At 52.3% G+C, this 27505-nt stretch overlaps 9 protein-coding genes across 9 annotated transcripts; 6 read left to right on the forward strand and 3 right to left on the reverse strand.

The window, feature by feature from the left end:
* Positions 1 to 1814: 1814 nt before the first annotated feature.
* Positions 1815 to 3325, forward strand: CONPUDRAFT_52406 (uncharacterized protein; the record flags this gene model as incomplete). Its single annotated transcript, XM_007768147.1, has 3 exons — positions 1815 to 2091; positions 2154 to 2633; positions 2697 to 3325. 3 exons carry the CDS (start codon positions 1815 to 1817, stop codon positions 3323 to 3325), a joined length of 1386 nt encoding a protein of 461 aa, XP_007766337.1.
* A 605-nt stretch (positions 3326 to 3930) lies between these two features.
* On the forward strand, positions 3931 to 6488 carry CONPUDRAFT_163765 (uncharacterized protein). The gene is made up of 14 exons (XM_007768480.1): positions 3931 to 4491; positions 4558 to 4570; positions 4627 to 4689; positions 4749 to 4782; positions 4834 to 4853; positions 4904 to 4946; positions 5015 to 5045; positions 5106 to 5183; positions 5246 to 5349; positions 5410 to 5436; positions 5489 to 5519; positions 5588 to 5737; positions 5806 to 5883; positions 5933 to 6488. The coding sequence occupies exons 1-14, from the start codon at positions 4394 to 4396 to the stop codon at positions 6225 to 6227; spliced, it is 1065 nt and encodes a 354-aa protein (XP_007766670.1). The 5' UTR covers positions 3931 to 4393; the 3' UTR covers positions 6228 to 6488.
* Positions 6489 to 7798: 1310 nt separating this feature from the next.
* Positions 7799 to 9962, forward strand: CONPUDRAFT_80922 (uncharacterized protein). The gene is made up of 15 exons (XM_007768305.1): positions 7799 to 7895; positions 7947 to 7959; positions 8015 to 8077; positions 8140 to 8173; positions 8225 to 8244; positions 8303 to 8345; positions 8401 to 8429; positions 8536 to 8615; positions 8683 to 8786; positions 8848 to 8874; positions 8928 to 8952; positions 9009 to 9161; positions 9219 to 9296; positions 9363 to 9374; positions 9440 to 9962. Exons 1-15 carry the CDS (start codon positions 7828 to 7830, stop codon positions 9903 to 9905), a joined length of 1215 nt encoding a protein of 404 aa, XP_007766495.1. The 5' UTR covers positions 7799 to 7827; the 3' UTR covers positions 9906 to 9962.
* A 209-nt stretch (positions 9963 to 10171) lies between these two features.
* On the forward strand, positions 10172 to 13788 carry CONPUDRAFT_100969 (uncharacterized protein). The gene is made up of 14 exons (XM_007768481.1): positions 10172 to 10233; positions 10289 to 10512; positions 10566 to 10678; positions 10736 to 11049; positions 11101 to 11300; positions 11367 to 11526; positions 11586 to 11734; positions 11802 to 11879; positions 11938 to 12019; positions 12080 to 12200; positions 12250 to 12514; positions 12565 to 12729; positions 12787 to 13013; positions 13069 to 13788. Exons 1-14 carry the CDS (start codon positions 10227 to 10229, stop codon positions 13655 to 13657), a joined length of 2694 nt encoding a protein of 897 aa, XP_007766671.1. The 5' UTR covers positions 10172 to 10226; the 3' UTR covers positions 13658 to 13788.
* Positions 13789 to 15246: 1458 nt separating this feature from the next.
* CONPUDRAFT_151735 (uncharacterized protein) lies at positions 15247 to 16078 on the forward strand (the record flags this gene model as incomplete). The annotated part of the gene is made up of 4 exons (XM_007768482.1): positions 15247 to 15478; positions 15532 to 15615; positions 15703 to 15914; positions 15965 to 16078. 4 exons carry the CDS (start codon positions 15247 to 15249, stop codon positions 16076 to 16078), a joined length of 642 nt encoding a protein of 213 aa, XP_007766672.1.
* Positions 16079 to 16173: 95 nt separating this feature from the next.
* On the reverse strand, positions 16174 to 16902 carry CONPUDRAFT_100974 (uncharacterized protein). The gene is made up of 3 exons (XM_007768483.1): positions 16561 to 16902; positions 16307 to 16489; positions 16174 to 16253 (listed from the first exon to the last, which is right to left on the reverse strand). The coding sequence occupies exons 1-2, from the start codon at positions 16736 to 16738 to the stop codon at positions 16362 to 16364; spliced, it is 306 nt and encodes a 101-aa protein (XP_007766673.1). The 5' UTR covers positions 16739 to 16902; the 3' UTR covers positions 16174 to 16253; positions 16307 to 16361.
* A 2807-nt stretch (positions 16903 to 19709) lies between these two features.
* On the reverse strand, positions 19710 to 21257 carry CONPUDRAFT_71415 (uncharacterized protein; the record flags this gene model as incomplete). Its single annotated transcript, XM_007768233.1, has 5 exons — positions 19710 to 19749; positions 19941 to 19966; positions 20029 to 20129; positions 20591 to 20706; positions 21052 to 21257. The coding sequence occupies 5 exons, from the start codon at positions 21255 to 21257 to the stop codon at positions 19710 to 19712; spliced, it is 489 nt and encodes a 162-aa protein (XP_007766423.1).
* A 1010-nt stretch (positions 21258 to 22267) lies between these two features.
* On the reverse strand, positions 22268 to 23228 carry CONPUDRAFT_120777 (Tim17-domain-containing protein). The gene is made up of 5 exons (XM_007768484.1): positions 23112 to 23228; positions 22964 to 23063; positions 22724 to 22910; positions 22546 to 22668; positions 22268 to 22483 (listed from the first exon to the last, which is right to left on the reverse strand). The coding sequence occupies exons 1-5, from the start codon at positions 23141 to 23143 to the stop codon at positions 22431 to 22433; spliced, it is 495 nt and encodes a 164-aa protein (XP_007766674.1). The 5' UTR covers positions 23144 to 23228; the 3' UTR covers positions 22268 to 22430.
* Positions 23229 to 23396: 168 nt separating this feature from the next.
* On the forward strand, positions 23397 to 26450 carry CONPUDRAFT_80927 (uncharacterized protein). The gene is made up of 8 exons (XM_007768306.1): positions 23397 to 23429; positions 23491 to 23782; positions 23842 to 24007; positions 24083 to 24151; positions 24242 to 24317; positions 24372 to 24926; positions 24989 to 25378; positions 25476 to 26450. The coding sequence occupies exons 2-8, from the start codon at positions 23491 to 23493 to the stop codon at positions 26304 to 26306; spliced, it is 2379 nt and encodes a 792-aa protein (XP_007766496.1). The 5' UTR covers positions 23397 to 23429; the 3' UTR covers positions 26307 to 26450.
* The last annotated feature ends 1055 nt before the right edge of the window (positions 26451 to 27505 follow it).

Genomic DNA, 27505 nt, shown 5'->3' on the forward strand with positions numbered 1-27505 from the left:
CATAGGGTGCCGGTTCCTCGGCGTCGGTATCCGTTGGCGCGTCCGGAAGGCCCGAAAGCCATCGAAGGTACTGTTCGACGAGCGCGTTGTGCTGGTTGTTCCACTCGTGGTCCGCGCGTTCAATCCGCATGGTGCGAGTGCGAACTCGCCCAGTGATGAGCGTGTCACCTCGGCCACTGTGAGAATTGTCAGTGAAAAGGAAAAAAAAAAAAAGAGAAATGTTCATACGAGGTGTAAGACGACTCGAGGGCCGCCCGGATCCCTTCGTCATACTCTCCATCCGCGTAGCTATGAACCTGCCCGTCGTCTTCATCGTCCGGCATCTCCACGATATCCTCTTGATAGGCCATGGCGGTGTCTTCATGGTTAGAGAACCCATCGTCGGGGACCGCACCACTCTCTAGCGCTATGTCGTTATGGAATGCGCGGGACTCGGATGGTAGAACTAAGAGGCCATGAGGTCAGTGCATTGACATAAGGTGAGGACGTACCATCAAGAGCGTTCTGACGAGCAGCCCGACCTTCTGCAGCCGCCTCCTCCACCTCCGCTCTTGTCCTCTTCGTAGAAGTCAACCCCGCTGCCTGTATACCCTGACGCGCTTCTCCTACTCCTGCGTTGTTGGCTCCACCTTCTAAGCGGATGGTCTTGACCTTGCGATTGTAGCTGCGTTTGACAGACATGCGGCGTGGGGGAGACGGTAACAGTGAAGGCGAGGGAGTTGGGCGTGGGGGAAGGCAGGAGTCGGGTGCAGTCGGAACGTGCCTCGTGGCCTTTACCAAATCATATGTCAGCAACGTGTCCCATAGGTAATATGAATGCCTACCGTTTTACATAGCTTTCTGCCACGCGCTGGACGTCGACGACGTCGTGGGCGGCATCGACAGTGGGAGGGAGAATGGGAGGGAGGGACGGGGCTTGCCGAAGGACAGCCGCCGGTCCGAGCCGGGGGAACCGAGCGGAGGAGCGGCTAGCGATCGGGGCACAGCCATCCACGTGGCAACCGCGGCGGAAGGGAGCGGGAGGGCGGGAGGGCGGGAATCGCGTCGGGACGGGAGCGATGACGACACGTTATCAGACGTTATCTTATTTATCGGTGCCTTACAGCGTATCTAATCTAATCGAATGGACTTGGGGAGGAAGGAGGGGAGACCATACAAATAAGGACACATTGCCGCCGACTAACACCGCCCGAGAGTGTGCATCAGAATATGCTCGCTTAAGGTTAAAAAGAGGTTTCGGAAACCTCTCACACTGAACGCGTGTGACAGGTTTCGGAAACCTCTCCCGTTAGGCCATTCAGGTGTTACTCAAAGTGACAGTGGGATGGCGCCTACGAATGAAGGGCACGTTCATAACCGAGGCGATCCTGACTTTTCTTGCTCCACTTCCGCCTCGGCCTCCCTGGAACCTTGAGATCGAATGTGCGACCAATCCACACTCGGGCGATACCCTCACCAATCAAAGCATGGTTTGTTGTAGAGGGTAAGTTCACCCCTCTATCCGATCCTCAGGCCAAAGTGACAAGAACGACGTCTACTATCTAGTACGCGTATGTCGAATAAGCTAGAGGTTCGGGTAAGAGGAGTACACTAAGATGTGGAAGAGGGAAGATGTGATGAAGTCAACACTTGTCAACGTGTGTCAACGCCTGTAATGATGTTGACCACCGGCGCCTACTAAAAGCAGCGACTCCCGACCGGGGCCGAGATAGGAGGGCGCACGTTTATAACCGAGATGCCAGCTCCTTGCTTTCCTCCACATTGACATCAGCAACAGCGTCCATCGAGCGTGCACCATGGCGGACATCCCTGCAATGGTGGCGGCAACGACGACAACAAACCTCTTTGAATCGGCCACCGACCCCGAACTCAGCGCTTCGACCGATGCACCCGCCTCGGCTCAATTGCCCAGTCAGACTGCGGCTGATAACGGTCCCGTCCCTCTGTCCTTCCCCGCTATCTTGCGCAATTCCGGGCTTCCAAGTCGATACGCTCATCTGAGAACAAGCGTAACCACACCAGCAGTACCACAGCGAAAGAAGCAGCGCGAGGACCACGAGGGCAAACGGTGGATCAGGAGGCGAGACAATGGTCCGTCCTCCCAGCCATCTGCACCCAATCTCATTCAATCATCGTTGACCTGGCCCATATAGCACGCTTTATACATAACCCACACATTGTGCATGCCACCAAGTCTGACTATGCGCTCCCTCCGCCCTCGGCACGCTCGACGTTTCCTGTCCCGCTTCCACCATACCTCTCCCGCAGTGCTTCCGCACCATCGGCGATCCCAGTCACACCCAACTCTGCATCGTCCACTGCAGGTCAATTCTCTCTTAGCCTAAAGGGCATGCGTCGCGAACTCCGTCGTGCTGGCTCGCGTGCCGGTCCACTGGTGCACGACGTGGAGGACGAACTCGTACGATGGCTACGCGGCGAGACGTGGCTTGCTCCCGATGCCCCCGACGCACAGGTGCTCAAGTTACCCGGGGAGCCGATCGCGGGAAGAGAAGGGGTCAGGGAGGTGCTGAGGACACCGTGGCAGCTCGTCTGGTCTGTCGAGGGTGACACAGGCGGGTTCGCGCGCTATGTGGTGCATTGCTGTGCACGGTATTATAACGCTGTTTCGTTCAGTATGGTTTTGTGTTCCTTCTTTCCTGTCATTGTCTTCTGATTACCGAGCGCGTACCGCCTAGGCAAAGACGTTGACGGTACGCGCCTCACATACATCCTCCGGCCCGACTCCTCTCGGACCGGCGGACCCGCCGCACCCATAGCCAGCGCGGGCGCACTCGACACTCCACCTACAACGGACCTCTCGAGCGCAGCTGAGACTTCTGAGTCTGAGCCCGAGCTTCACTCAGACGCCCACTCTGCTCACGTCGACGGAGCGCTCTCCGACATCGCCGAATCTCAGTCGGACGCCTCGCTCTCGCGGGGAGCATCTCCCGCGCCCGGGCCGCCCTCGGAGCGCCCATTGTCGCCCGCGGAATGGTCGATCATCGGAGAAGAAGACCTCGAGGCGCTGGATTCGGGTGTGGACGGCGATCCCGACGGTGAAGGCGAGGATTTGGTGCAGAGTATCGCGTCGCTCTCCGTCATTAGCGATGTCGACGAGAGTGCGGATCGGACGCCGCGCCCGCTGCGTTATCTTCGCGCGCGCACGTGGGATGGTAGGAGGACGACGTCGGGGTCGTCACCGTCGCGCTCGCCTATGAGGCGGGGCCGCAGGCGTGCGTCTGGGCAGCAGAAGGTGGGCGGCGACGGCGGCAAGGAGAAGAAAGCCAAGGGGGAGATGTCGTTTTATGAATATCTGTTTGGGTGAGATGAGGTGATGCTGGTGTATGTCGAAGGTATCCTATGATTCTTCAACTGTGTGTACGTTGTTTTGATGTTCAAACACAAACACGAACCGACTCTTATCAAACAGAATTTAGCCCTCTTTCTTTGAGATCAAAACAAGACTGAACAATACGATGATCGGAGATAACGGTTAGCTATCAATTCTAAATCTTCCTTGCCACCCGTGGAACAACAAAGACATTGAGCCTACGCATTCCCTGACACTTAAATTCGTCAGTCGCGCTGCTTGCCAGCAAGCTGTGGTATAACCGGAAGAATCTATCGGCGGTGGTCTTCGGAGGAACAACAGTAGTCAAATGATGGGTCCACACCTTACGGCGAAATCGCAATTTGGCAGCCTCGTCCGGACTGCTCGCACAGCAAGAAAACTTTTGGCTTCACAGGACGCTGACAGCCGCCCAGGGACTTGGCTAAGCCCTGCTAAACCGATTAATATATGGTTTCGGACAGCCGGTGACATTGACGTGTCCACGTGGGCGTGGTGGCTGATGGCGTTTTCTGAGAACATTTCAATGTTGCATCCGTTCTGTCATCGCGACCCACCTTTTCTCGGGCACTCTGGGCATAGTTTTAAAGCGGGTCTCTGACTCGGGAGTATGCACACCTCCTAGTTTCTCGAGGCTATCGAAGCTATCGAGCTTCTGCAGTCCTACATCGTCCTTAACTCTCGGGTTCTCGAGATCACTCACTCCGAGCCTTGTAAGTACCTCCGCGGAATCAAATAAACGCTGATTGTTTATTGCATCGATATCGATTCGATCACCGGCGGCGAGCCGCTCTGAACGCCAATCAGCACCAGACCCTACGAGACTCCGCTTATGTGCCGCCTCCCGAGGCTATGCGAACACCCCAGACCTGTCTTGGCAGGCTGTCTCAGGCTCAGGGGCGCACAGATGTCGTTCGCCTCTGCAGTGATATTAGTAGGTTGCGCACCCTGCGCACCATGCCTTGCGCTGCGTGGGGTTTCCCGCTCTTTTTTCTCTCCTTCTCTTCTCTTGCACTAGGTCAATTGCCTTAGACTTGGGATACGATGCTCCATTTTCGAGATCACAGCGGGTTTCATGATCGACTCGATGGAGCTGCGGCGACGTATACGTATGAGGAGATGGTAGAGGAGATAAGAGATTCGTGAGTTTTGCTTGTTTCTTCTTCTCGCACTTTCAGGGAGCTGAGGCAATCGTTTCGGGAGTGAAGCTTCGCGTTCTTGGTGCGCTTCTCTACTTCCCTTTATAGTGCTCGAGAAAGCTGACGCTGGAGGTACAGTGCGTCGCATTCATGGGATATACGATAATGGTATGGGACCAGATTATAACGTTCGGCGACGAAGTGCGTGGTCTGCTTCCGTCCTAGTGATATCGTCATTGACGGTATGATCCTCGACCCAGGTCCAGATAGTCTGGAGGCAACGAAAAACTACGAGTGAGTGGCCATACACTGTTGATGGAACCGGAGTTCACAGCGATGAGATAGTGACATTCCTGTTCCTGATTGTAAGCCGGCATTTTAACTCAAAATCCCTTGTGTCTCATTCCTCGCCAAGAATCGCTATGTTGTGCCACTGGGATTCATGATAACGATGTATGGTGGGTAAACCAACCAACTTTTACTGCTACCTGTTTTTGTGCTTATGCTGATACTGGACGGGATTTAGCGTACCTATCTCCAGGTTTCACACATCAACAGTCAGTCAGCCCTTGACTCTCGAATAATGGCGTCAGGTTTCATTGACATATCGCGGGTAGATGTGAGCAATTCGTGAAGTACGAAGGGTGCATAGTCTCGCTAGGCGTGTTCGTGGCAGGGCTGATGTTGCTCAAACGGTGCGTTATTCCTGCTTCATTCCAGTGCTTCCGTAGAATAAATCTCATCGATTTCATGGCAGTCTTTCTGCACTGTATCATGACAAGATGTCCGTTGTATGGTTCGCTGGAGTGCTCCTCTTCGTGTGGTTTTGCCTCACTGGGTTGAGAGCGTCGCAAGGCTATCGTAGGCTCTTCAACGTTTTGAGCGGTTTGCTTTTCATTAAAGTTTACCTCGTGTCTTTAGCGGTTCCGCATTCACCGGTGGTTCATTGTGCGTCTCGCGTTCTTTCGTGGATATGTTCTAGGTGATTGACACGATGTAGCTTGTACAGAAATCAATCGCGACTGGCCTTCGTGAGCATCTTTCCTTCTTCTGCGAATGACTACTTATGTAACTTCCAACCTTCTTCCGTGGACGACAGTGGCTCAGGCTCAGCGAGTCTCTGGATCATCGTGTCGTTCGACACGTTCGTTGTCGGATTTATACTTGCCAGGACACTTCCGTTCGGGCCGCACCGAGACGCAAGCACTATCGCGCGCACGCTCGCGGTTGACGGATTGATGTATTACCTGTGCGTCCAAACCTATCCAATGGCTTGCTCTTTCCAGGAAAAACGGAGCTGAGTACTTTCGCTCTCAGCGTCGTTTTCGCGATCAACGTCACGAGTGCTATATGCATTATGAAAGCGCCTCCCGGGATCAAGAATATTTTCGGGCAGTGAGTTTCTCCGTACTCTCTCACAACCAAGTGCTGACACCCCCTCTAGGCTGCAGCTCCACCTCACAGTAACGATGATGTCGCGCATCACCCTCAACCTGCCCAAGGAACACCGCCGACTAGCGGGATGGAGCTCGCGAGGACAACCCTCGCGGTGGCAGGATGCGTCAACGGTGCTCCCGCCCATCCGATTCGGCGCCTCTAGCGTGCCCACACGTACGGGGCAGGGGCACAACTCGGCGGTGGCGACTGAGCTGCATGATCTGCCCACGAGGCCTTCGAATGCGTATGAGCAGGATAGAGATAGAAGGAGAGGGTCACAAAGCTTGCCTGCAGGGGTGTAGGAGGGCGAGACTGGTCTAGTCTCGTCGTCTCCGAACTTCGGTATCGGGAGACGACTGCGGTCACACACCAGGTCCCTGCATTTCGGCCTTTGAAAAGGGGGAGTAAAGCGTGCGCTACACCAAACTCCCGGAGCACCGCCTCGTGGAGCTTTCTCCGTTCTCGTCTATGCCTTGTGCGCCGCGAGGCTCGATACCATAGGAAGTGACATTCACGACACTATGACGATTTAACTGTTCGGAGGATGTCTACGAATATATAAGACACCAGCCAAGTATAGATTATCGGACGCCAGTTGGCAGATCTAACTCAAGTTGACGTTACTGGCGTCCGGCTACTTCCACAGCACGGAATGACATCGACAAGGCATAGAACTCAAGAACCCGGGCTCAATGAAAGCTAGAGCTAAACCAAAAGAAGAATACAGAGCGGCTATGAATTCATTGCGGCATTGGCAGTTTCTCAGCGATTTGTGTGTACACTTGAGGCCCCAGGGTTTACTATGATGTCTTTTTAGCTGTGAAAATTATCAGAGATCATCTAGGATGCCATGATAGCGATATGAATGAGGTGGTGCTGTGGTCAAGGACGAATGGGCAGTCTCGGGAAACGAGGACCCTTGGTAAAATTGGGTTTGGCTCGTGTCCAGTCCATGTCATGATATATGATATATGATAGAAGAACCTCGTCAACGTCGGAGTTTGGTGGCTTCGGATGATACCGAAGACCCATGCGCCAGTTTCAGCAACACCTTTGTCCCATCTCAATATTCAATCTCGCCGCCCCTCGCAACCCCCTTTGAAAGTCTATTTTTCGATATGAGTATCAGGTGATTATAGGGGTGACAGAAAGTGGGTCCTTGTTGGCCTGTTGCACCAGCTCTGACCATGAGGCGAGTCCGCTTCAGCCAGACCTTGATAAACGCTGGATCTAGACGCTGGATCTCGTCATCTCGGTGTCGGCGAGTCTTAGACCCATAGCCACTTAGACTAGCTGCATCTTTGATCCAAATATCACTTTTTCAAACACCGGCATCAACCTCCACTAAGAGCATCCAGCGGAAGCATATTGAAGTCGGAGTTCTCGGCGGACTATGCTAGTTCAGAGCCTCCTCCCCATCACCATCCGGACTTTGCGTGCTTTCCGGCTTCTGGAACGGAGTCGGGTAGATCAATACAGTCTCCTGACCCAATAGAAACGAAAACGCGTGTTCGCTGTCACAGTCGAGCACAAGACAAGCCGTTATCGACCGGCTCAACAGGCTGCCCAACAAACCTGCCTAAATGATCATCGCGACGTCACGTTGGGCGCCCCACTTCACCCTCAATTAGTACATCCAACTCAGTTCTCCATACGAGGCTGTCCCGCGAACATCGCAGATCGTACAAAACGGCATAGCATCTCTTTGCACGCAAACCACCATCTCTACCCGGGGTAGTCGCTTGTGATTGGTCTGATCACCGCCATTGTATGGGGTCTACCCAACGGGTCCAGTACGCCGACCCTGCCCATCAAGAGCCTTATTATATACGGTCTCCGCAGTGACCGCCCGCCTTGGACCGTCTTTTTTTCGCCTCATGCATCTCTGTTCGTGAACCGAAGATGTTTCTCGCGAGCCGCACTGCCTCTGGCGAGCAGTACCTATCCGAGCTTCAGGACAAGCGTGACTCGTGGGTCAATCAACCTTTCACTCTGACGCTTGGTTGATCCCACTTCTATAGGCTGGCTACGATTGTGAGAATATACCGGATTTTCCTCAATAAGAAGCATGCTCACTATATGCGCGAAGTACGTTGGATTTGCTGGGTTTACAGTTCTAGTCTGGGACCACGTCATAACATTTGGTGACGAGGTGCGCATATGCGTGAGTCTTTCGGTTGCGTATGTTGATCCGGTGGTCGCACCTTTGAGCAGGTCGAAATCATCTGGCGTCGACCCAAAAACCTGAGTGCGTATCTCTCGCGCATCTATGTGCAATGTTACTGACCAGACACGTCAGTGTCCATCCTATTTCTCCTCGTAAGAGCTCTGTGTCAGTCTCCGCTTAAATCAAAGACTTGAACCCTCCTTCGGCCAGAACCGTTACCTCACGCCCTTGGGTTTTATCATTTTTCTTGTTGGTAAGACTCTTCATCCTGCCTCAGAGAAAATGGAAAACCCACAACCCATGAATAGCATTCCTTGACTCATCGTGGACGCGTAAGGTAAGCTTCCTGTGCACACCACTTACATTGCCCGTCATTGACTCCAGGCGTCTTCAGGAGTCGGTATTATATCTGGGTCGGTTGTATCATGGGCTGATCCTTGCACAGATGTGAACATTACATCAGATACCAGGGCGCAATGGTTGCAATTGGTATTCAAATAGCGGGGCTTATGATGCTAAAACGGTAAGTCCGTTGAATTATTTCCTGTAACCCGCCGATGGATTCGCCGTGAACGCCCGTTTTATTTTAGGGTATCGGCGTTGTTCAGGGCGTACATGTGGGTTACCTACTCAGTGGCTTTGATCTTCGTCGTGTGGGTTGTAGTCACAGCTTACCTGCTCGCACATGGCGTAGGTGAGTAACAGAGCCACGAGTCTTCACTCGGTAGAATTTGTCTCTGATTGGTAGTAACAAGCCGTCAGACATACGCCAGTGGTACACTGTAAGTGATCAAGCGCCTCCAAGTCGTTGCTGTCCAGAATAATTGTTCCTCAGCATGTTCGATGGTCTTCGACACCAGGTATCAAACGCTCACTCTAGATAATACGCTGACATTCGATTCTAACTCCTCAAAAGCAGTGTTATGGCATCCTCAAGTGCCTGGCTCCCCTTGCTGTACGACACTGTGGTGATCGGACTTGTCATCTATCGCACGGTACCGTATAAGCCAACGAAAAATCCGCATACGATTGCCCGGACACTCATCGCAGATAACATTCTATACTATGCGTAAGTCGAATCTCATGCATGCGTCAGAGGATTTTGTCGTTTGATTGAGGCTATTAGGGTCATTTTTTCAGTCAACATCACGCTGACCATCATGATCGCGGTTGCTCCGGCAGGCTTAAAGAACATTGGCGCACAGTAAGCATCATACCGCCCATAATCACTTAAGTCTGGATTCCAACACATTCCCTTCGTACTCTGCAGGGTAGAACTCCAGTACGTTTGTGGCCTGATCTCGTCGTACCTTTTTCTGCATGTCATTTTGACTCCGAAGTTAACAGATTAACCGTTGCCATGATGTCGCGTATCACACTCAACCTGCCCAAGACACACCGTCGGCTCATTGGAATCGAGACGCACAGCGACTCACACGTTCGCCCGATCATCTTCGCCGGCTCCGGTACACCTGAAGAAACGTTGATGGGATACATCCTACGCATGAAGCCTATACGCCCGCTTCCGCCATGCCAGATGGTCGATGGGCTCAGATTGCACAGCATCGAGGGATCAGAATCGGATTCGCACATCCGGACTGCGCAACGGTCTACGGATGGCACAGGTTTGCGCTGTGGGTTGTCGGAGGGCAGTGCCAATATTGGCGTTGAGGGCGTGAGTATTCAGGACTCTTCGCATAGTCATGAGCCAAACACAGTTAACCATTGCGACTGTAAGATGTGTGCTCGGCAAGTGGGGGCAGTGTGCCAGGACGAGTCGCAGGCTAGTAGTAACTTTACGGACGCTCCTTAATTTACTTTACCACTACTTGTATAATGTACTGGATCAATATCGCAATGAATTTTTGCAGCCTCTATATCATACGCCCCTCATCTTTGCCCTGGAATTCACTATATATGCGGGTTGTTTCTATGCTTATTTTGCAGCATCCGAAGGGATTGCGACTGAACTAGATAGGGGTTATTAGGTGAGCGTGAGTAAACTTCCCGACGCGCTCGTCCTGACCATCGTCCGCGACATCTACGTCTACCCCATTCGCTCCTCAGGCCTCACGACGCGTCAAGCTTGATCTACTCCTCGGTGGCACGCATGAAATAAAGCGATCGACATAATATGACCGGTACCTACTGAGGACATTGTCTCTCCCCTCGCTTGCTCAATCTTTGTCCGTCCAGATTACGCAGCTTTCGCTGCGGATGACTTCGACCCAAACGAATACGCCAATGCCATCCTCGCAGGCGAACCCTACCCGCCACCACCACAAACAGCCACTCGATCCAGTTCAAGGCCTCCACCACAACCTAAAGGTGCCTTTGAGCCCGCCAAGGAAGACATCTCGGTCGCTATTGCTCGTCTGGACTACAGCATAGAGGACGTGTCTAAGCAGATCCGAAATGTTGTGAGTTCAGTTATCATTCGTCTCGAGCCATGATTGATTGGCGGGGTTTACAGGTTACGAATCACCACGAGACTTTACTAGAGCAAGCTGGGACTGTCAGCCAACTGTCGGGCTCCCTCGGCAGCGTCCGCTCGGGCCTCCACGACCTTGAGGCGTCTGTCGAAAAGTGTGTGTACATTCGTCTCGGCTGACTCAGTAAAGTCCACTGACTGACTCATGCCAGGCTACGGCTGAAGATACGTGTTCCCTACCAGTCTCTCCAAGATCACGTCTCGCGTCTACAGCGCATACAACAAACATCTGATGCCCTTCGACGCGCCTCGCGTTTTGTTGTCCTCGCCAAACGCCTCGAGGTACAACTCACGGAGTTGAATAAGGAAGACCGCGGTACATCGAACACCATTGTCAGTCCGGGTGGAGCCCCGAAGGCGCTACTACTAGACACAGCAGCTTCTACGGATGGGTCGGGAGCATTGGATAGCACGAATGAGAAGGAGATAGCACTTGCGAAGGCAGCGCTGAGTATTGCGGAACTTAGTGCGTCCCCTATCTTCTGGCTGTCAGTTTCATTCTGACCTGGAGGCCAAGGTGCGCTCTTGGATAGCCCGAACAATGACGGCGCTACTGCAGCCTCGACGTCAGAACCACCAGACATCCCGGATCCCCATGTCGAAATACCCCTTACCTCTATCACCTCCATCGCTGAACACACACCCCTCGTCGACTATGCACGTGCCCAGGTCATAGAAACGATGGACGCGATGATTACCAACGGCCTTACCACCCTTGTGAGAACCATATGTGTATGCACCGCTGTATGCATGCTAAACTGCCACAACACGGCTGTGTATTAGAATCAATCCGTGCTCGCTTCCGCTCTTCAAACCGCATACAACCTGCGCGTTCTACCTAAGCTTGTGCAAGAAGCTGTCGCTGACCTATCAAACGCTGTCGAGGAACGTATTCGGACCACGTTTGACCTCGCGCGTATACAGAAGGATCTTGGGGTGAAGGGTACGTGTCAACAATTTCTTGCACAACCGGACGATCAAGGCTGAACCAGGAAAAAACAGACACGAGTGCCGCGTCACAAGCTCAGGGTCTGCTATATCGCTCACGTATACGAACGGAGCCAACGAACATCACTGCACCGCAGTTTGCCGCAGCGCTATGGAGTCGTCTGGAGCGGATGGCGGAGGAGATGACCGGGTGTTGTATCAAGGTGGGCGCCTCTCCGTATCGCCCCTTGGATTAGAATAAGCTGGTCTGATATCGGCACGTGGGCTTAGGTGTACACACTCGAGAAGGTGTTGAAGCTCAAGAAGGATGCACAGACGCAGGTGTCGTTCTTGGACGAGGCTATGAAGGTAAATTTGACCAGAAGCTGGGGCCATACTTCGTACTTTAACATATAATTAATCACAGGTTCTGGAGAACAAACCAAGTACGGCGTTCTGGATGTCACTTGGGCGATCCTTAGAAAAGTACGCTCGCGATGCTGCGAGAGGTACGTCATTACTACCAAAGGTCTTCTGCGTGTCTGACTAGGGATACGGTTCTTAAACAGGGTCAACCTTCCTCCAGCAAACCCTAAGCGGTGGCTACCCTAAGCTACTTCGACTATTCCATGAATTTTTCTCCAGGATCGCAGTCCATACCGACACAGTCTACTCGCCTACTTATCAAAGGTACGGTTACTCCCTGTACATGCTTCGTAAGCTCATCCTTCACCCACAGTCCAGAAACCGTGCTCGTTTTGCGCGCTCTTTCGAACTTCGAGTCGCTGTACCTCTCACGTTCAACGGGTCGGGTGAATGAGGCTGTTGGGACTGCTCTCGCGGGCGGGTTGAGGAGCCCGCCGGGCGCGAATGAGGGCATCGCTGTCGCACGCGCGATCACGAATGAACTCGACAGCGCGCGGTTTGACCCACTGTTGCTCGCGAGCGTTGCAAAAGGGGTGGTAACGAGCGTTGAGATGCTGATCACGAGGGTGGATGCTCTGGTGGGTCGATCTTCTTCTCATCCGTTTCCATCCTTACATCGTTTGAACAGGTTGTGTCAGATAGATCGGCGATATCGCTACTTGGACCAATGGCGACGCCGCAGCAAATACAGAACGGATATGTTGGGACTTTCCTCTGGCACATCTGGTCGCGACTCGACAAACTTCCTGGAGAGTACCCGAGTGTTGCGGACGTCATTTCACCATCTATCAAGGTTTGGATATATCTTCTCGTACTTCTGACAGCACTCCTGACTTCGCGCGTTCTGTAGAACGTACATAGCGCGTTTGAGCGTATCCTGAAGCCTCTTGACACCGCAGTCCGCCGAGAGCTCGCCGCGATTGTGTCGCGAATACATCGCGTTGACCTACAGAAAGCCTCCAATCCTCTCGCCGGAGGAACAGCTCCAAGTTTATATATGAAGGACTTGAGCGACAAGCTCTCATACGTCAAGCTTGAGATCCTTAGTGCGTTCCCGCCTGAGTCGATAAGATCGCTGTACGTCCTTGTCACCTCGATTATGGCAGCCCACCAATATCACGCACCCATACAGGGTTGAAGGCATTGTTCAGTTTGTGATTCGCACCTTCGTCCTGCACGCCAGCATCGCCCGGCCTTTGGGCGAGAGCGGCAAGCTCCAGCTCACGACGGACATGACCGAACTCGAATTCTCCCTATCCGCCTTCCTAGTCTCCAACCCTAAAAACAGACGGGGAAGCGCCCTACAGGGAATAGGCGGCACCAGCGGCAAGGACAACAGACAATGGTACCTCGTCCTACGTGCCATGCGCCCATTGCTCTTCCTCGACAACGCTACGCTTGCAGACCCGCTCAGAACGGATAGAGAAAGGGGTGATGGGCTGCCGCCGCTGATTGTACTGCACCATATTCTTGTGCGATCGCCAGTGCCGCTCCCGCATGCGCTTCACGGGTGGCAAGAAGCGGAATATGTTCGCTGGGTGGACGAGCATACGGACGCAGACGCGTGGGCGCTTGTTGATGGTGGGTTGGCACACTGGGAGAAGATACGCGAGGCCGAGGGCGCTGAAATGGATGCAAAGGAGCGAGAGGAGGCAGACGAGTATGTGAGGTTGGCCAGGGCTGTTTTGAAGAACGCGAGGGAGCAGGAGCAGGAGAGCTGATGTTTAATCTCGAAGTGATTATTTATGATCTACGAGCCTTGGTCCTGGGCCCTAGTGCTGAAGATAGTATTTGGGTAACTTCAACCTCATCACGGAGTGATGAGCAAGAGTTCAATTCGTTTCCAAATGGCCGATACGGTGCATTTTCCTTTTTGCAAAGGGCACGGCTGTCTTGAACTTTGTTCAAGTGCCAATGACGGTGGATGTTGACCAAAGTGTACAAGTGGAAGGTTTATCGCTATAAAATGGAAGTCAGTGCTTATCAGGGCCAAAACGCATACTGGTGAAATACCAGGTATAACTAGCAACCTACATTGGTGTAATAGTGGGGGAGGCAATGAACCAAAATATCGATTCGCGAGCATCAGTCCGCACCCGTCGGCGACTGTGGTATCTCCAAGAGCGGGGACTGAATCGGATGTAAAATGCGAATAACCGACCCGGAAGACGGAGTTCTAAGAATAACACTACCGCTCGCCATTTTGCTACAATTCTTCCACGTTCAGCAAGGCTGGCTGTGCATGGGCCCACTATGGAATTACACAAAACATGACGCTTTTCTGGGAGGTCTCACGATCCCTATCTACTGTATCTCAACACTCTTCCCAACCCATGAACACATCACCACAGATCGTCTCCCTCAACCCGCTGCGATTCCCGCAGTACTATGCTCTTGGCTTCTCCACTGGCAGGGCGAAGCTCGACCTTGCACGTTCCTTCCTGAAGAAAGCAGAGGAGCACGTCCAAGAGATAGGTCATCGGATGTCTTGCCCCACGGGCACGTCCGTCAATATTCTGCAAGCGATACTTGTTCAGTATGTCTTCAAGGTTCCAGATACCTGCCGTAACGCTAATCCCAGCTCGAATTGTGCTTGCCGTCCTCGCAATTGATCATGTTAGACGTCGAGAGGCACAGGAAATGCTGTACAAGCGTGTAATGGGCTGGTATGGGCTCCCTTCGGTCTGGTACGCCAACGACATCGCCATTTTTTGAACATGTACAACAATGTTGGGAGGTTTTGGCATATGCAATGGTCAGTATCAGGCTGGGCGTGTTCGGGCTATCAGAGAAGAAGGGCTGACGTCTCTGCTAGCTGTATTTGGGGAACACTAATAACACGAAGGTATATCTGGACTCCATGCTTGGGGTTGGATATGCATCGTACGATTCTACTGCAGAGGATTCGAAGAACAGTGGCGCTGGAGCTGTGGTGAACCTCGGCCCCTTTGCTCAAGTTAGATCGCTGAATGTTCAGCTGGGAAACGGCACATACGGTCCAAGTAAGTTCAAGTGTTCTATCTTAGAAGTTTTGTAAGGATACTAAGCCGATGTAAGCAGCCTCTCAGGCGGTATACAGAGACCATGTCAATGAACAGCTTGAACGTGAGCGCCACCCATACGGCGAGCAGGAGGATCGGTCCTTCCAAGGGGCTCATGAGTAGAGCACCAAGGTGTTGGACTAGTATGTCTTGGGCATGATCTCTGTATAGCACCCTATGTAACAATGTGTACGATGCTGTTTCGTGTATGGACGTAGGAGGGGGGAAACCAACTTGAAGAGGAAATGGTCGCGGTTGTTTGGCACATCATGATAACCAAACAATGGCTTTCGCTTCGCGCGGCGCGGGCTCTCCTCTTGGACTCGATCCACGTACTCTTCCAAGACTTCAGCCGGGGCAGGCTGGGGCTGTTGTCGACGCGTAACATGCCAGCTGCTGGCGAATCTACATCCATTCCCCAAGTTGCTCAAGCTCTCATCGAGACCTTCAACACGGACGAATGTAAGACTTTGAACTTTGCCCGTGCGCTCAAAGCTTTCGGTTTTGTGACGGATCAGTGACGCCGTTGTCGTTTACTGATTCGATCAATTCAGTCGAGGAATCCGTCCAGGCCCTACGTGGTATCTTTCCTGACACCACAATCGTGGCCGCGCTCGATCTCGTTGATCGCGAAAGCGGTAAGCCAGGCTCTATTACTGAATGTGGATGCCGCATACATGCATAGTATAAGCCGCAGCTTAACGTCATATTGATCTGCTTTTTAGTGATCAAGTATATTACACCATGGAGTAGAGCGCACTATCAAGTCAATGGCACTTCCGCGACATACGCGGTCTTCCTCTCCCTTCCAAACCACCATTCCACCTACGTTCGTGCCAGCGCTAATGTTCTGCCCACGGTCTCCCCTTCGCCTTCACACTACTGCACGTGTCCAGCCTTCGCGTTTATGGTGCTCATGGCCGAGTCTCACGTCATGGTATGTGTTGCTGTCAGTGATCACTCCGTGCCGGGTCTAATTCCATCCAGTGCAAGCATGTACTTGCTGCGCTCCTTGCGGAGCGCCTCGGGCACCTCGCTGAGCGACCTATCAACGGCGACCAGCTCGCAACCATGATGATGGAACGCGCAGTGATCGCATAATAAGCATCCAACGGTGGGCGGTGCTCGGGCGCGCGCTGCGCTCGGCTTTCGATGTGGGAGCAGGGCGTAGATGGCGGTTGGACATCGCCACGCGGGGAACTCAGGCCTTTTCGGCTGATGGGGGACTATGGATACAGGTAATAATACAATGACATGAAGAATGCTTGAACTGGAACTGAAGTTGCAGGTCAATCAAAAGTGTGAACGTCGAGCAGATGAGGTACTCACCAAATGAAAGGAACGACACAGCAGCCCAAGAACACCACGATCCAATCTCTATCGCTCAGTGGTAACCAGCAGCATGCCCCCACAAGTAGTACGTGAGCCTGCGCTCCGTGTACAGCATCTGCGCGGGTATGTAACGCCACAACCCGGTACACACCCAACACACGAGGATAAACAGGACTGTCACTGAATCACCATCAAGGCGCAGTCTGTCAGTTCGCGCAGCCGGGATGATAGTGCGGAAAAAGAGGACACACGGAACGTGAGCTTCTCCCATGGTTCCATGACGGATGTCGCCAACGTCGTCTCAACCATGAGGCGCTTCTTCCACAGGTAGTCGCGCAGCGTATGTGGTTTATACGGGCTTCGATATGCCGCGTATATGATGTGGCCCTGAGAACGCATATTCGAATAGTGATGTGGGTGCGTGTTCATTCTTGTCTCCTCGTCACTAGACGGTCTGGTGGCCTGTCGGTGTGGATAGGATAGGGGTAGTGGCTAATTCGCGGATCTAGGGAGTACCGGCCTCCAGTCTACAAGGTCGGGTCGCGAGCAGTGGTAAGGGTGCTCAAAGGATCTCTGTGAAGAGGAGGATGCTCACGGCGGGTATGTCGAGGACCCACGGCGCGGATGTGCACGTCTTATATCTGTGCATGTCGAGAGAAGCTTCGGCACATGGGACAGGGTCCGTGTGAATAGGCCCACCGGGATGGTGGCACAGGAAAACAGTACACAGGCCCGAGGGGTAAAGGGCGGGTACAGGTGGGCGCGGGTGGGATTTCAGCGCGTTTCCGTCACGTGCGTCCGTTGTACGTCTACGGAGGAAGGTTACACTGATAGAGTTTGCAAGCACGAGACAGCAGTGCCCAGTCCGCGTTTGCAACCCCGGAGATAAAACCTGTTCTGACCTTGATGCTGTGCTTTGGGCTGCGGTTTGTCTGCGGAAACACAGAAGACTGCTGCGAGTTGGCTGCGATGTCTGTTGATCACTGCATCTTTCGAGCAGCGGCCCTGCCGTCGGAACCGGTAGTTCATTCACTCATCTTCACAACCTCTCTCGTGTATTTTCGGAACGACCAAGTATAGATATAGCCCGAGGTCATGATGATCAGGGACTCGACTCCGGCATGCAGGCGACTGTGTGAGCACTCAAGGACTTCCATCGGGTCCCGTCATTCACACACTCCTGCCTACAGGTCCTGGTGATTGGACAAAAGGCGATCGTGTAGCTCGTCCGACCGGCGTCCGACGGTGTCTTCAAACGTCGAGAATCATCGGTTAAAAGTATACAATGACCCTTAACAATCCATACATATGGTATGTGTCAGAATAATCTCACACCCACGGTATCTTCGCTCCTCGAGACGGAGGTGTTCAGCCAGAAAAGCGTGGGAAGGCTCAACCATAAATCAGGACAAATTAACTGTGGGCGCTAGAAATTAGCGCGGTGGTAGAAATTATTTTGCCCGTGTTAGGTTAGGTTAGAAATAGCGACGCTCGAGGCGCCATTTATAACAAAAGTTAATAACAAAGTACCCAATAACAGTTACTAACAGGTTAGAAATGAATTAATAACAGGTTAGACATGTTAGAATTAGTTAAAAATCATCATTTATCCTCAGAACTCCAATCGTCGTCGTCGTCGACCTCTACAAACTCTTCTGCCTGCTTCTGAGAGTACTTCCAGATTTTCTTGGTTTCGGATACTCTGAAAACGCGCCTCCTTGTCTGAGGGAACCACCAACGCTTGAACAGGATGGTCAGTGGCGGAGGCTTTCCCTTTCCTTTTCCATCAGCTCCAGTGGCTCGTATACCTGGATCATTGAATGCAATAGCCGCCTAAACAAGAATCAGAGCAAGGTAATGATATTAAAACAGGGCAAGTGCACTTCAGGAACTTCTTGATTCTCCTCCCGTGCTGCTAATATCTTGTCAACATAGCTTGTCCACTCGATGCGTTCCTTGATATGCAATTCAGTATTAGAATCAATGACTTCAACGAAACGAGGGATTTTTGCCAAGCAACGGCGGCAAACACCCTCCGATGGCCGGGTTTATCTGTGCACTGCCTCGCGAATTTCTAACAATTTCTAACGTACTCTTCTGGGACCCCCGATGTTAGGGTCGTTACTAACATGTTATTAACGTGTTAGAAATTACCCTGTTAGTAACATTCTGATTTCTACCACAGCGCTACTAGAAATTCTCAAGGTATGCACGATTCAGGGGCGGGTGGCGTTCTTTCCCCCTCATTGTCTGTTCCTGTATATGCATGCTAAAGCATCAACATACAAGGAGTGAGGAATGGCCAAACAATGGATGCAAGGTAGGTAAAGCTGGACGTTTCATTTATCCGCGTCACTGAACAATGCAACTTAATCCCATGCATGCATCGTAAATCACCTGGCGATCGTATGAAGCATCGATACGAACATAGTACAATACATGCTCGCAAGTCAAAAACACGACCTGCAAGTTACTCGAGCTGGATGACGCCGATGAATATCTTAGGGTATGATTCCGGGGGTAGTCATCGCCTCATCATGTATGATCGACGAGCTCAGACTTACGGCATCGACTTTGCCTAAAGAAAACTTGAAGTCGCCTTAGGGAGCAACAAGCGCTCGGGACAAGTCCGGGACCAGGTGATATAATTACCGAAAGTGTATTGTTTTCATACCCTTTCAAACTAACGAACTCCATCAAAACAATCTCTTATTCGTGCACACATCAACAATGCACAGTTTGTCATATTAGCCATGCAATGACGAAGAAGTTAAGTCTTCTCCCTGGCTTTGCTGTTTATCAATGACCACCAACTTCAAACCCTTTCTCAGGCAATGTATGATTCTGAGATGTTGTTTGGTGCTTGATCAATGTGGTTGAACTTATGGCTCATTTTATCATAACTTATTAGGACCAATGGGATCGTGACCTAGCTTCAAATATGTATGCTAATGTGCGCAAAGGTACCGATGCTGAGCGCTGATAACAGTCGAGCATAGTCTTACTGTAGAATTTTCTTCTGAATGCATTCAATCCCATGGTTACCCCATTTCGTTATCAGTTCGCTTGTATTTTGCAAGTTAAATCGACTACGTTGTAACTTTCACCATGGTCAAGACCGATGCCTTACATCACCTCTAACATATCATACCATTGCCACATCAACGACAATGTGCCCATCCATGTATCGTTGGACTAGCACGCACTTGGGGATCTTTCCAGCGTCTCTAGGACAAACGTGATACATCAACTACTGTCACACTGAACCTCCTACAACAATCACTTCAAGATACTCATTGCATAATAACCTAGCGCAACAATTTTTACACCATCAAGGCAGCAACCATATTTTCCGTCTTTTGAACGCTTCCTGTCGGAAATTGGGAAGGAAAGAACGTAATCAAGCCTGCTTCTTCCGGCGTTTATCAAAAGTGTAGTGCCTACAAGGATGACAAGGAATTTACAGTGCAGTGAGAAAATCTTCTAAGCTAGACCATCTGAAGGTTGATTCGAGCCTACGTTTGAGCGTGAGCAGCGACGATGAGATCCACTATTTCTATTGATATCCAACATTGTCGATCGTTAGCAAGAAATTTCGAAATTCATAAAACTGCGCGGACTCAAAACTTACGACCTGCCTGCACCGGAGGTTCGGGTCTTGACAAGTTTTCGTTGTGTGAAAATACGCAGACAAAAGCGGAGCTTACTGCGATACGCACCGAAAAGCTTGTGAGCATGGAGCAATCAATGTGGGCAAAGGCCGCCAACAGGTTCCGAACGAGCTTCTCGGTCTTTACCGATGATCCTTCCCTCCACCATGCTGAAAACGCATGTTGGCAAAGCCCAACCACCTTGGTCCTGGCATTCCACTCACACCCCACACCATTGGAAGGTAAAACCGATATTCGCTACTGCTTGGTCTGACCACAATCACGAAAACTGCTCTCATCATATTTACAAAGTTAATCTAGTGCTAGAATCTGCTGTTTAGTCGGAAAAAAAGGTAATCACGCTCTACCACCCAAGCATTAACGTATGCATATCCCCAAGAGCTACAAAGGCACCATTGACCTCTTTATCCTCATACGCCCCAAACTACTGATGTTCAAGGCTTGCCGTTTGGCTCCTTGCTCTCAGCGTACCACTGTCATGTGACGAAGATTTCCAGACGAGGCCCCCTAGTGTTTATCCCGCCCTTGGCATTGGTCTCCTTTACAAACCGTTTGGGATGCTGAAGAACCTTGCCTTAGCTTCGACCATAGCACGCAGAGAATTGCTTACTTGATCCATACTCATCGCCTCCCAGATGAATGTTAAGTGTACCAATCCGAGCGAACCCGCTCAGGTAAATGGTAGGCGTTCTCGGCCCCTGGCTGACATCACCTGTTTGCATCTTGCTAGGTGAAGTCTGGTTGAAACAGTATGACGAAAATGTTTGTTTCTTTTGCTCTTGTGCTGTATTTTTCCCAGCGTATGACTTATGTGAGAATCAGCTCCAAGTCTCTCCTTGACGCCCTGAAAACAATGTACGATGCCGTACCAACGCTAGAGCCATAAGATCCCGGCACCTTTCGATGTGCTGGGATATGGTCGCAGTGCCAGCATGATGCAAACACTGCGTTACGACCGTGTGTAACAGATCGTGTATTTCCCTTCGTCTGTTTCATATCCGTAAGCTTTCATCGGAGTGCATGACAACAGCAACGTGAAGTCGCAATTAGTCACTAGGAGTAAGTACGTACTGAGTAAGTGAATCTCTGAGCTGGGAGACATTGAAGCCTGTATAAGGCGCAAGCGATTCGGCATATTCGGCATACTTCTCGGCTGCAGCCAAGTACAATAGTGCCAGATCGAGCTCGACATTTTCTGTGTAGCTGAGCGCATGAATACGGCGCCGTAGACGGACAAGGGCGCGAGGGAGCACTGTCTTCAAGAATCGGCTGGACATCGAGGATAGTAAAAGGCGTAAGCTCGTGATCAGAGGTGAAGAGCAAGGCGGTGAACTGGTATGCTGGAATATAGTGGACAAAAATCAGCTGATGACAAGGGTGCAAAGTTAAGTTGTTGTGTCTGTATGACATTATCCGCAACTTCGAGTTTGTTATATATCCCCCCTAAACATTGGACATGATGTTCATGTTCGGTTCCGCGACGATGCGTCCACTCTAATGTGTCAAACACGAACGAAATGGACAAGTACCAGGTCTACGAGGAAAGAAGATGCTTCTGTGTTTCTGTATTTGATGCCATTCTTTGACCTGCGGTCCAATCGATCGAAACGGTATACATGAACAGAAAAGGACAGGGAACTTGTGGACGGTACGCTTGCTTGCTCCCTCTCGAGTATTAATGCCTTCGCCAAATTGCCGGGAAGAATGTCTTCAACCAATGAGGTTACCTTCCGAATCCACTCGTGGTGATAAACGCCATTGCGATGTATGGACGCCGAGGTTGTCCGTTCGGCATCATTAGAAAATGGGCTGTATTCAGCATATCGTGATGCGGGTACTCCTGACGTTGGAATAGCCTGCTGGAACGCCAAGTGGAGGCGGATGGAGCGGACGCAACTCCAGCCTTAAAGCTTGGGTATAGCTCCGCCAGCGTCTGACGGTCATGAAGTCATTCATCGATGAATTATTCAACTTGTATAAATGCGATCTATAAAGGCACATGAGTCTCAGCATGTACGACCGTTGTTTCATATCACAGTCAAGGCCGTACAACATCCTCACACCGTTCATTGGTTTGGACCATAGGTAGATCAGCGGAACGTGGGAGTGGACACTCTCGATCTTGTCCGCAAACGCTCAGCGGCATGGACAAAACCTTACCCTAGACCCAAACTCTCAGCATATGCTCCTCCCAAGGAGACTACGCATTGATGCTAAGCACCCTTGCGATAGCACAGCGCAGCTCGCCTGACATAGTAGAAATGAAACATCCAGACGTTTCTGGGCTGTTGCTTTGAGTTTATGCTTGTTTGCATCCAAATTCTATAAACAGGAAGAATAATGCAGTTGACCAATAACGTTGATCAGTGTCGATTATACAGTGAGGTGGGTAGCGAGCAGAGTGTCGACGACGAAAGCCAGTGTATGTAGAATAAATGCTGTAAGTAAGTCTAGTGCGCAGGGGTTGCAGAGGGTGTGCCTTGCGCTGACATGTTCTCGGGTACTGTATAGGTAGGCCGGGGTGAGATGACGCGCACTGGTAGATGAACAGGAGAGTGGACTCACGTGGAGGAAGCTGTGGTCTCGTGCCTTCGCTGAACACGCGGCCAAGCAGAACACCGACACCCTCGAACACACCAAGAAGGATACCGCAAGCTACGGCTGAGCCAAACGCGGACCTAGGTCCACCTAAGAGGAATACATGGGTGAGTTGAACCTTAGGACTGCAGGAGAGAAGACGCACTGCGAGCAGCAAGACAGCCACCGGTCATGAAGCCCGAGATGATGGCATTCCAGGCATCCTCCTTCTGCCGCCAGCCCTTGACAGCACAGTCGAACGTCGAAAACATGCCACCCCACACGCCGAAGTTACCGCCAGTGACGGGGGCACGGGCCTTTATGGTCGAGATGGCGCCGACAAAGCGCTCTCCCTGTGAGGTCGGGTCAGACTAAAAGTTGGGCGATATAGGTTGAGGAGACGCACGCGAGGAGAGTTGCGGGCGCCCTTGATGCCATGCCAGATTCCACCACCGACTGCACCCATGGCGAAGGCACCACCAAAGTCGTTGAGGATGACCCAAGGGCTATGGGAGAGTTAGATTCATTTCATTTTTGGCGAGTAGACCACATACCAAGGGTCTCTAGTGTGGTCCGCATGCGACATGTCTTATAATATGACCCGAGAAAGGAGAAAAAAGGAGAAACAGAGGGGGCGGGGAGTGGGGCGGACGGGGCGACGAGGAAAGTGGACCGGAAGGAAGACGCGCAAAAGAAATGACGGACAGTGGCGTGAGACCCGAGGGAAACTTTTCCGGCCTCTCCGCTCCGTAAGCGGTGTCCATATTAGGCAGCTGGTCTCGTGACCGAGACTCATATATTGGACGCGTCGGGTCGGACGGTCAACGGACAACGAACAGCTCACGTTGAAACGTTGCAACAGACAACAAACAGTAAGCAATCTGTCATCATACATCACTTTCTCTCTTTTTTTTTTACCTCTATCATACGCAGATGTCTGCCCTGCATCGACGCAAGTCCACCGTGTTTGTAGACATTCCACCTTCCCCCTTGCACAAGCACCATCGGTCCGCGTCCATCAACTCGTCCTTTAAGGAAAACGCGCCCAGTATGGCAAATGTCACGCACAAGAAACGCAAGTCCGTTGGAGACATGGAAGCACTCAAGTCGGTCAAGAAATTCAAAGTTGACATGATCGAGGACGACAAACTTCCGAACGCGAACGAGGAGTTCCCGAGGGGCTTCTTCTACTGTCACCAGTGCAACAGAAAGCGCGACATTTCATGTACGTCTGCCTTACTTGTGTCAATTTGCTCTTCCTCACTCAAATCCAATGCTTCAAAGATGGCTTGCGATGCACTTATATCGCGTCCAAGGCGAAACGCTGCAACACCCGCTACTGCAAGCCGTGCATACGAAATCGCTACGGCATTTCTGCAGATGGGATTCTCAGCGCCGGTGTCCCCAGCAAGTCCAAGGGACACGTCCCTGATGCGGGATACATCTATAAGTAAGTCCCCGGTGCTCTGTTTCAGCTCGGCGGCATTGCTTATTCTTGGCCTGCCCATTCAACAAACGCACTTAGATGCCCGCGATGCGCCGACGAGTGCAATTGCGTCCGTTGCCGCAAGGCAAAGGGCCTTCAGCCTACAGGGTGAGTATACACCAGCACCTTGTTGATGGCATCTTTCCCTGCGTCGATTGTCACCCGTAATTGCATTATGCCTGAACATCGACTCGACAGGAACCTCACTCTCATGGCCAAGCGGGCCGGAGTTGCGTCCGCCTCGGCCATGCTGAAAGATAACCCGAAAGCACTCGTACGTCCATCGTTCCTAGACTCCGCTCGATAATCGCCACTTATCTACATGCAGGGCCCGCAAAGTGGCAAATCCGTCGTGCCCAAGAAACAGGCCCAGCACCGCGCCTCTCTTCCCTCGGCCTTCCCATCTACCATACTGTCTAGCAAGTCCATCGCGTCGACCATCGCCTCAACCACATCCGCGCCCTCTGGACCCACTCCCGTAGCAGAGCAAACCAAACCAAAACCAGCCAAACCGCGATACAAGCCCAAGCCCTACCCGCACTGGCGCGCTCTGCACACGCGCCTCCCGCTCGCGTCCGCTGAAGACAGGATCCACATCCGCGAGTTTGCGCTGCGCTTTAGCACGACGACGCGCGACGCGGATGGGAATGAGCGGAGCGTGCTCAAGATTCCACGTGCGACGCTGGACGAACTGGAGTGTGTCGCGGGGAAGAGGGGAGGCACGGATGCAGGGAAGAGGGGAAGGGGTGATGCAGAAGACGAGCCGGACGAGGGGGCGCTCGCGCCGTGGGTAAGCGAGGGGTGCGTGAAGAGCCTCGTGCTCGCGATGTTGAGTATGCTGTACGATGAGGCGGTTGAAGATGAGGACGAGGAGGAAGCCGGGGTACGTCTTCATTTCTCTTTCGCCCACGTACCCCGTACCGACTTGCGTCACATGAACTGCAGGAACTCGACGAAGCCATCAAAGCCATCAAATCCTCCTCGACCACGAACTCCCTCCAAAAGATCGCCCGCGCCCTGTCCTCGCTCGACCGATCCTTCGGATTGCCGGAACCACACCCGCCGCCTGCCAACAGCGCGCGTCTCGCGCGCAGCACACGCAGTGCCGCCGCCGCCGACGCACGGGGAGAGGTCGAGGTAGTGTGCACCGCTCAGCTAGTGCCTGTCATCGCAGCGCTCATAAGCGCAGCGATTCCAACTGACGGCGTACGCGCGGCGCTTGAAGGAGGGTTCGAGGAAGCAAGAGAAGTGAGGGAGCGGGCCAAGGCACTAGGCAGGGCGGAGAAGGAACGGTATAGGGAGGAGAAAGAGCAGGAAAAGGCGAGTACGGACGGGGTGAGTTCTCTCCCTCCAAATTCCGTTTCAAAACCTAAATCTCTCCGTCGTGCTGGTTTATGGTCGCCTGATTAACGTCGCTCTCCACACACCCCAGCCCGCCCCACACTCCCGCCTGCGCGGCTCCAAGAACGCGCCCAAACGCGCACACGAAGCCCGCCTCGAATCCTACGACCACCTCTCCACGCTCGCCTGTGCGTCGTACGAGCCGCGCATCGCCCCGCTTGGCCGTGACTCGTCCGGCCGGGTTTACTGGGCGCTTACGCCCGGCCCCGCCGAGCGCGAGTCCGCGCGCGAGCTGCTCGATGCGTTGCACGAGGATATTGTCACCGTCGAGGGAGCGGGGAAGACGAAGGCGAAGAAGACGAAGCGTCAGCAGCCGAAGAAGCGCTCGCCGCCTACCGAGAATGAGAGGGAGGGGCTGCGGAGGTGGTGCTGGGGCGTGGTGGTGTGGGGCGAGCGGCCGCCGGAGGCGGAGAGGGCGTTTAGGTTCAAGGTTCCGTTTTCTGTGGGGAGCGACGGTGAGGTTGAGGACGCGGATGACAGTGATAGCGAGGACGAAGATGGTCCTGCACAGCGGTGGTGGGGCTTTGCAGAGTCGCAGGAGATCGAGCGACTCGCGTCGTACGTGCTCGTCAAGGCCGGCTTACACCTTGAAGAGGGCCAGTCGTCGATCGAGAAGTCGTTCGCTGTCGCTTCCGCGAAGGCAAATGTGGCTGCCCAGACGCAGGTGAACAGCAAAGTGAACGGGAAGAAAGAGAAGATCAAGACGAAGGGCAAGGGGAAGGATAACAACGGAGACGGGATCGAACAGAGCAACGAGGTCAGAGTCACGAGCGCCGAGGTGCGCGAGCTTGTGCAGAGGCTGGATGAGTATGCTTCACTGCTTCGGTGGCGGCTGAAGGAACCCGGCGAGGACGGCCTTTAGACGTCAGCGCACTCTTTCACGACCTTTATCAACCATGCTCACTGCTTTCTTCGTCAATCGTAGGACCATTGTTAGATATATTCAGATGCAATATTCCTTTAGATCTAATTTTTACGATACCTAGGCTAATATACGAAATACATGACCGTACTCACTAACTGTCCGCTACATAGTGAATGTGGAGATGTGGTTTTTAGCCACAAGCCTTGTATTCGGCGCGAACCGCACTGCAAGGACAAGTTCAAGTAGGCGTCAATAATAATATAACTCGTTGCTCGAGTCTGAGCGACCAGGCGCATACCTTTCGATCTAGACCTACCGAGAGGTTCACGGTCCGCAGCATCCCCAATACTCGGTCACTGCCCCCACCATCTGCCCGAGTGCACCCGGATACTAGTACTTAGTGACTGAGTCTGACAAAGTCGCCCTCACACGTCCTCGATTGGTAAATTTGAACTGGTTCACTGCAGGCGGCATTCGAGGATCAGCCCGGAACATTCATCCGGAAAATCTGATACAGCTGTTGAAGAGAACCAATATTACATAGCGATTACCAATCATCGGTCCACACCGTGTTCCAAGCCATCGTGACCCAAACTACTAATGCTTGAACATTACACCCGTGTAATTCACCAAACGCGCAGTTGAAAGTTGATGGGCCTCAAAGCTCAAAGCATCAAGCTGGCCGAATACCCGAGCCTCTTATGACAAATGAACCACCAGAAGTGTACGAATCAAACAGGTCCAACGACTAGTTGTCCGTGGTGCGCCTTTGCATGATCATGCAGGCCACTGACAGTTTGAATGCGTCTACTGGTGAGATGACTCCCCGGATCAAATTATCAATGAAATGTGGCTCAGGACCAGGACCAATGCTCAGGACAGTACGGTATGTTTACAGCTTTGAACGCTTGGACTCCACTTCGATTTCGCTGTGGCGTTTCGACAGATAAGTAGCCTACTTTTTCGTATATCCTTCGATAGCTTGTCATTAAAGAGGATTTCGGTTGAATTTTTCGAGACCCAGCATCTTGCTACCTTTTCAGTGATTGTGCCCTTCTTGCCGCTAGCTATCGTCACAATCGTTATATGGACTCAGATATGGAAGTGAGGTCACCAGTCTACTGCAAGCAGGAGCCATGACAAAAACAGCCGTTCCGCAGACCGAAGCGAAATAATCCAAAGGGAGAGGAATAAGA

This window comes from Coniophora puteana (genome assembly GCF_000271625.1).
Source record: "Coniophora puteana RWD-64-598 SS2 unplaced genomic scaffold CONPUscaffold_4, whole genome shotgun sequence".
NCBI classification, from domain to species: Eukaryota; Fungi; Basidiomycota; class Agaricomycetes; order Boletales; family Coniophoraceae; genus Coniophora; species Coniophora puteana.

Bases quoted from the DNA above. Each gene is read 5' to 3' on its own strand.
- CONPUDRAFT_163765 (XM_007768480.1), top strand. From the start codon at position 4,394: ATGCTCCATTTTCGAGATCACAGCGGGTTTCATGATCGACTCGATGGA. The intron at 5,437-5,488 runs GTGCGTCTCGCG...GACACGATGTAG, and splicing joins GCATTCACCGGTGGTTCATT to CTTGTACAGAAATCAATCGC. The intron at 5,520-5,587 runs GTGAGCATCTTT...CGTGGACGACAG, and splicing joins ATCAATCGCGACTGGCCTTC to TGGCTCAGGCTCAGCGAGTC.
- CONPUDRAFT_80922 (XM_007768305.1), top strand. From the start codon at position 7,828: ATGTTTCTCGCGAGCCGCACTGCCTCTGGCGAGCAGTACCTATCCGAG. The intron at 8,174-8,224 runs GTGCGTATCTCT...CAGACACGTCAG, and splicing joins GCGTCGACCCAAAAACCTGA to TGTCCATCCTATTTCTCCTC. The intron at 8,346-8,400 runs GTAAGACTCTTC...ACCCATGAATAG, and splicing joins TTTTATCATTTTTCTTGTTG to CATTCCTTGACTCATCGTGG.
- CONPUDRAFT_100969 (XM_007768481.1), top strand. The intron at 11,735-11,801 runs GTGGGCGCCTCT...ACGTGGGCTTAG, and splicing joins TGACCGGGTGTTGTATCAAG to GTGTACACACTCGAGAAGGT. The intron at 11,880-11,937 runs GTAAATTTGACC...AATTAATCACAG, and splicing joins TCTTGGACGAGGCTATGAAG to GTTCTGGAGAACAAACCAAG.
- CONPUDRAFT_100974 (XM_007768483.1), bottom strand. From the start codon at position 16,738: ATGAACACGCACCCACATCACTATTCGAATATGCGTTCTCAGGGCCAC. The intron at 16,490-16,560 runs GTGTGTCCTCTT...ATGGTGATTCAG, and splicing joins ATGGGAGAAGCTCACGTTCC to TGACAGTCCTGTTTATCCTC.
- CONPUDRAFT_120777 (XM_007768484.1), bottom strand. From the start codon at position 23,143: ATGTCGCATGCGGACCACACTAGAGACCCTTG. The intron at 22,911-22,963 runs GTGCGTCTCCTC...CCGACCTCACAG, and splicing joins GCGCCCGCAACTCTCCTCGC to GGAGAGCGCTTTGTCGGCGC. The intron at 22,669-22,723 runs GTGCGTCTTCTC...TATTCCTCTTAG, and splicing joins TGGCTGTCTTGCTGCTCGCA to GTGGACCTAGGTCCGCGTTT.
- CONPUDRAFT_80927 (XM_007768306.1), top strand. From the start codon at position 23,491: ATGTCTGCCCTGCATCGACGCAAGTCCACCGTGTTTGTAGACATTCCA. The intron at 24,152-24,241 runs GTGAGTATACAC...TCGACTCGACAG, and splicing joins AAGGGCCTTCAGCCTACAGG to GAACCTCACTCTCATGGCCA. The intron at 24,927-24,988 runs GTACGTCTTCAT...CATGAACTGCAG, and splicing joins AGGACGAGGAGGAAGCCGGG to GAACTCGACGAAGCCATCAA.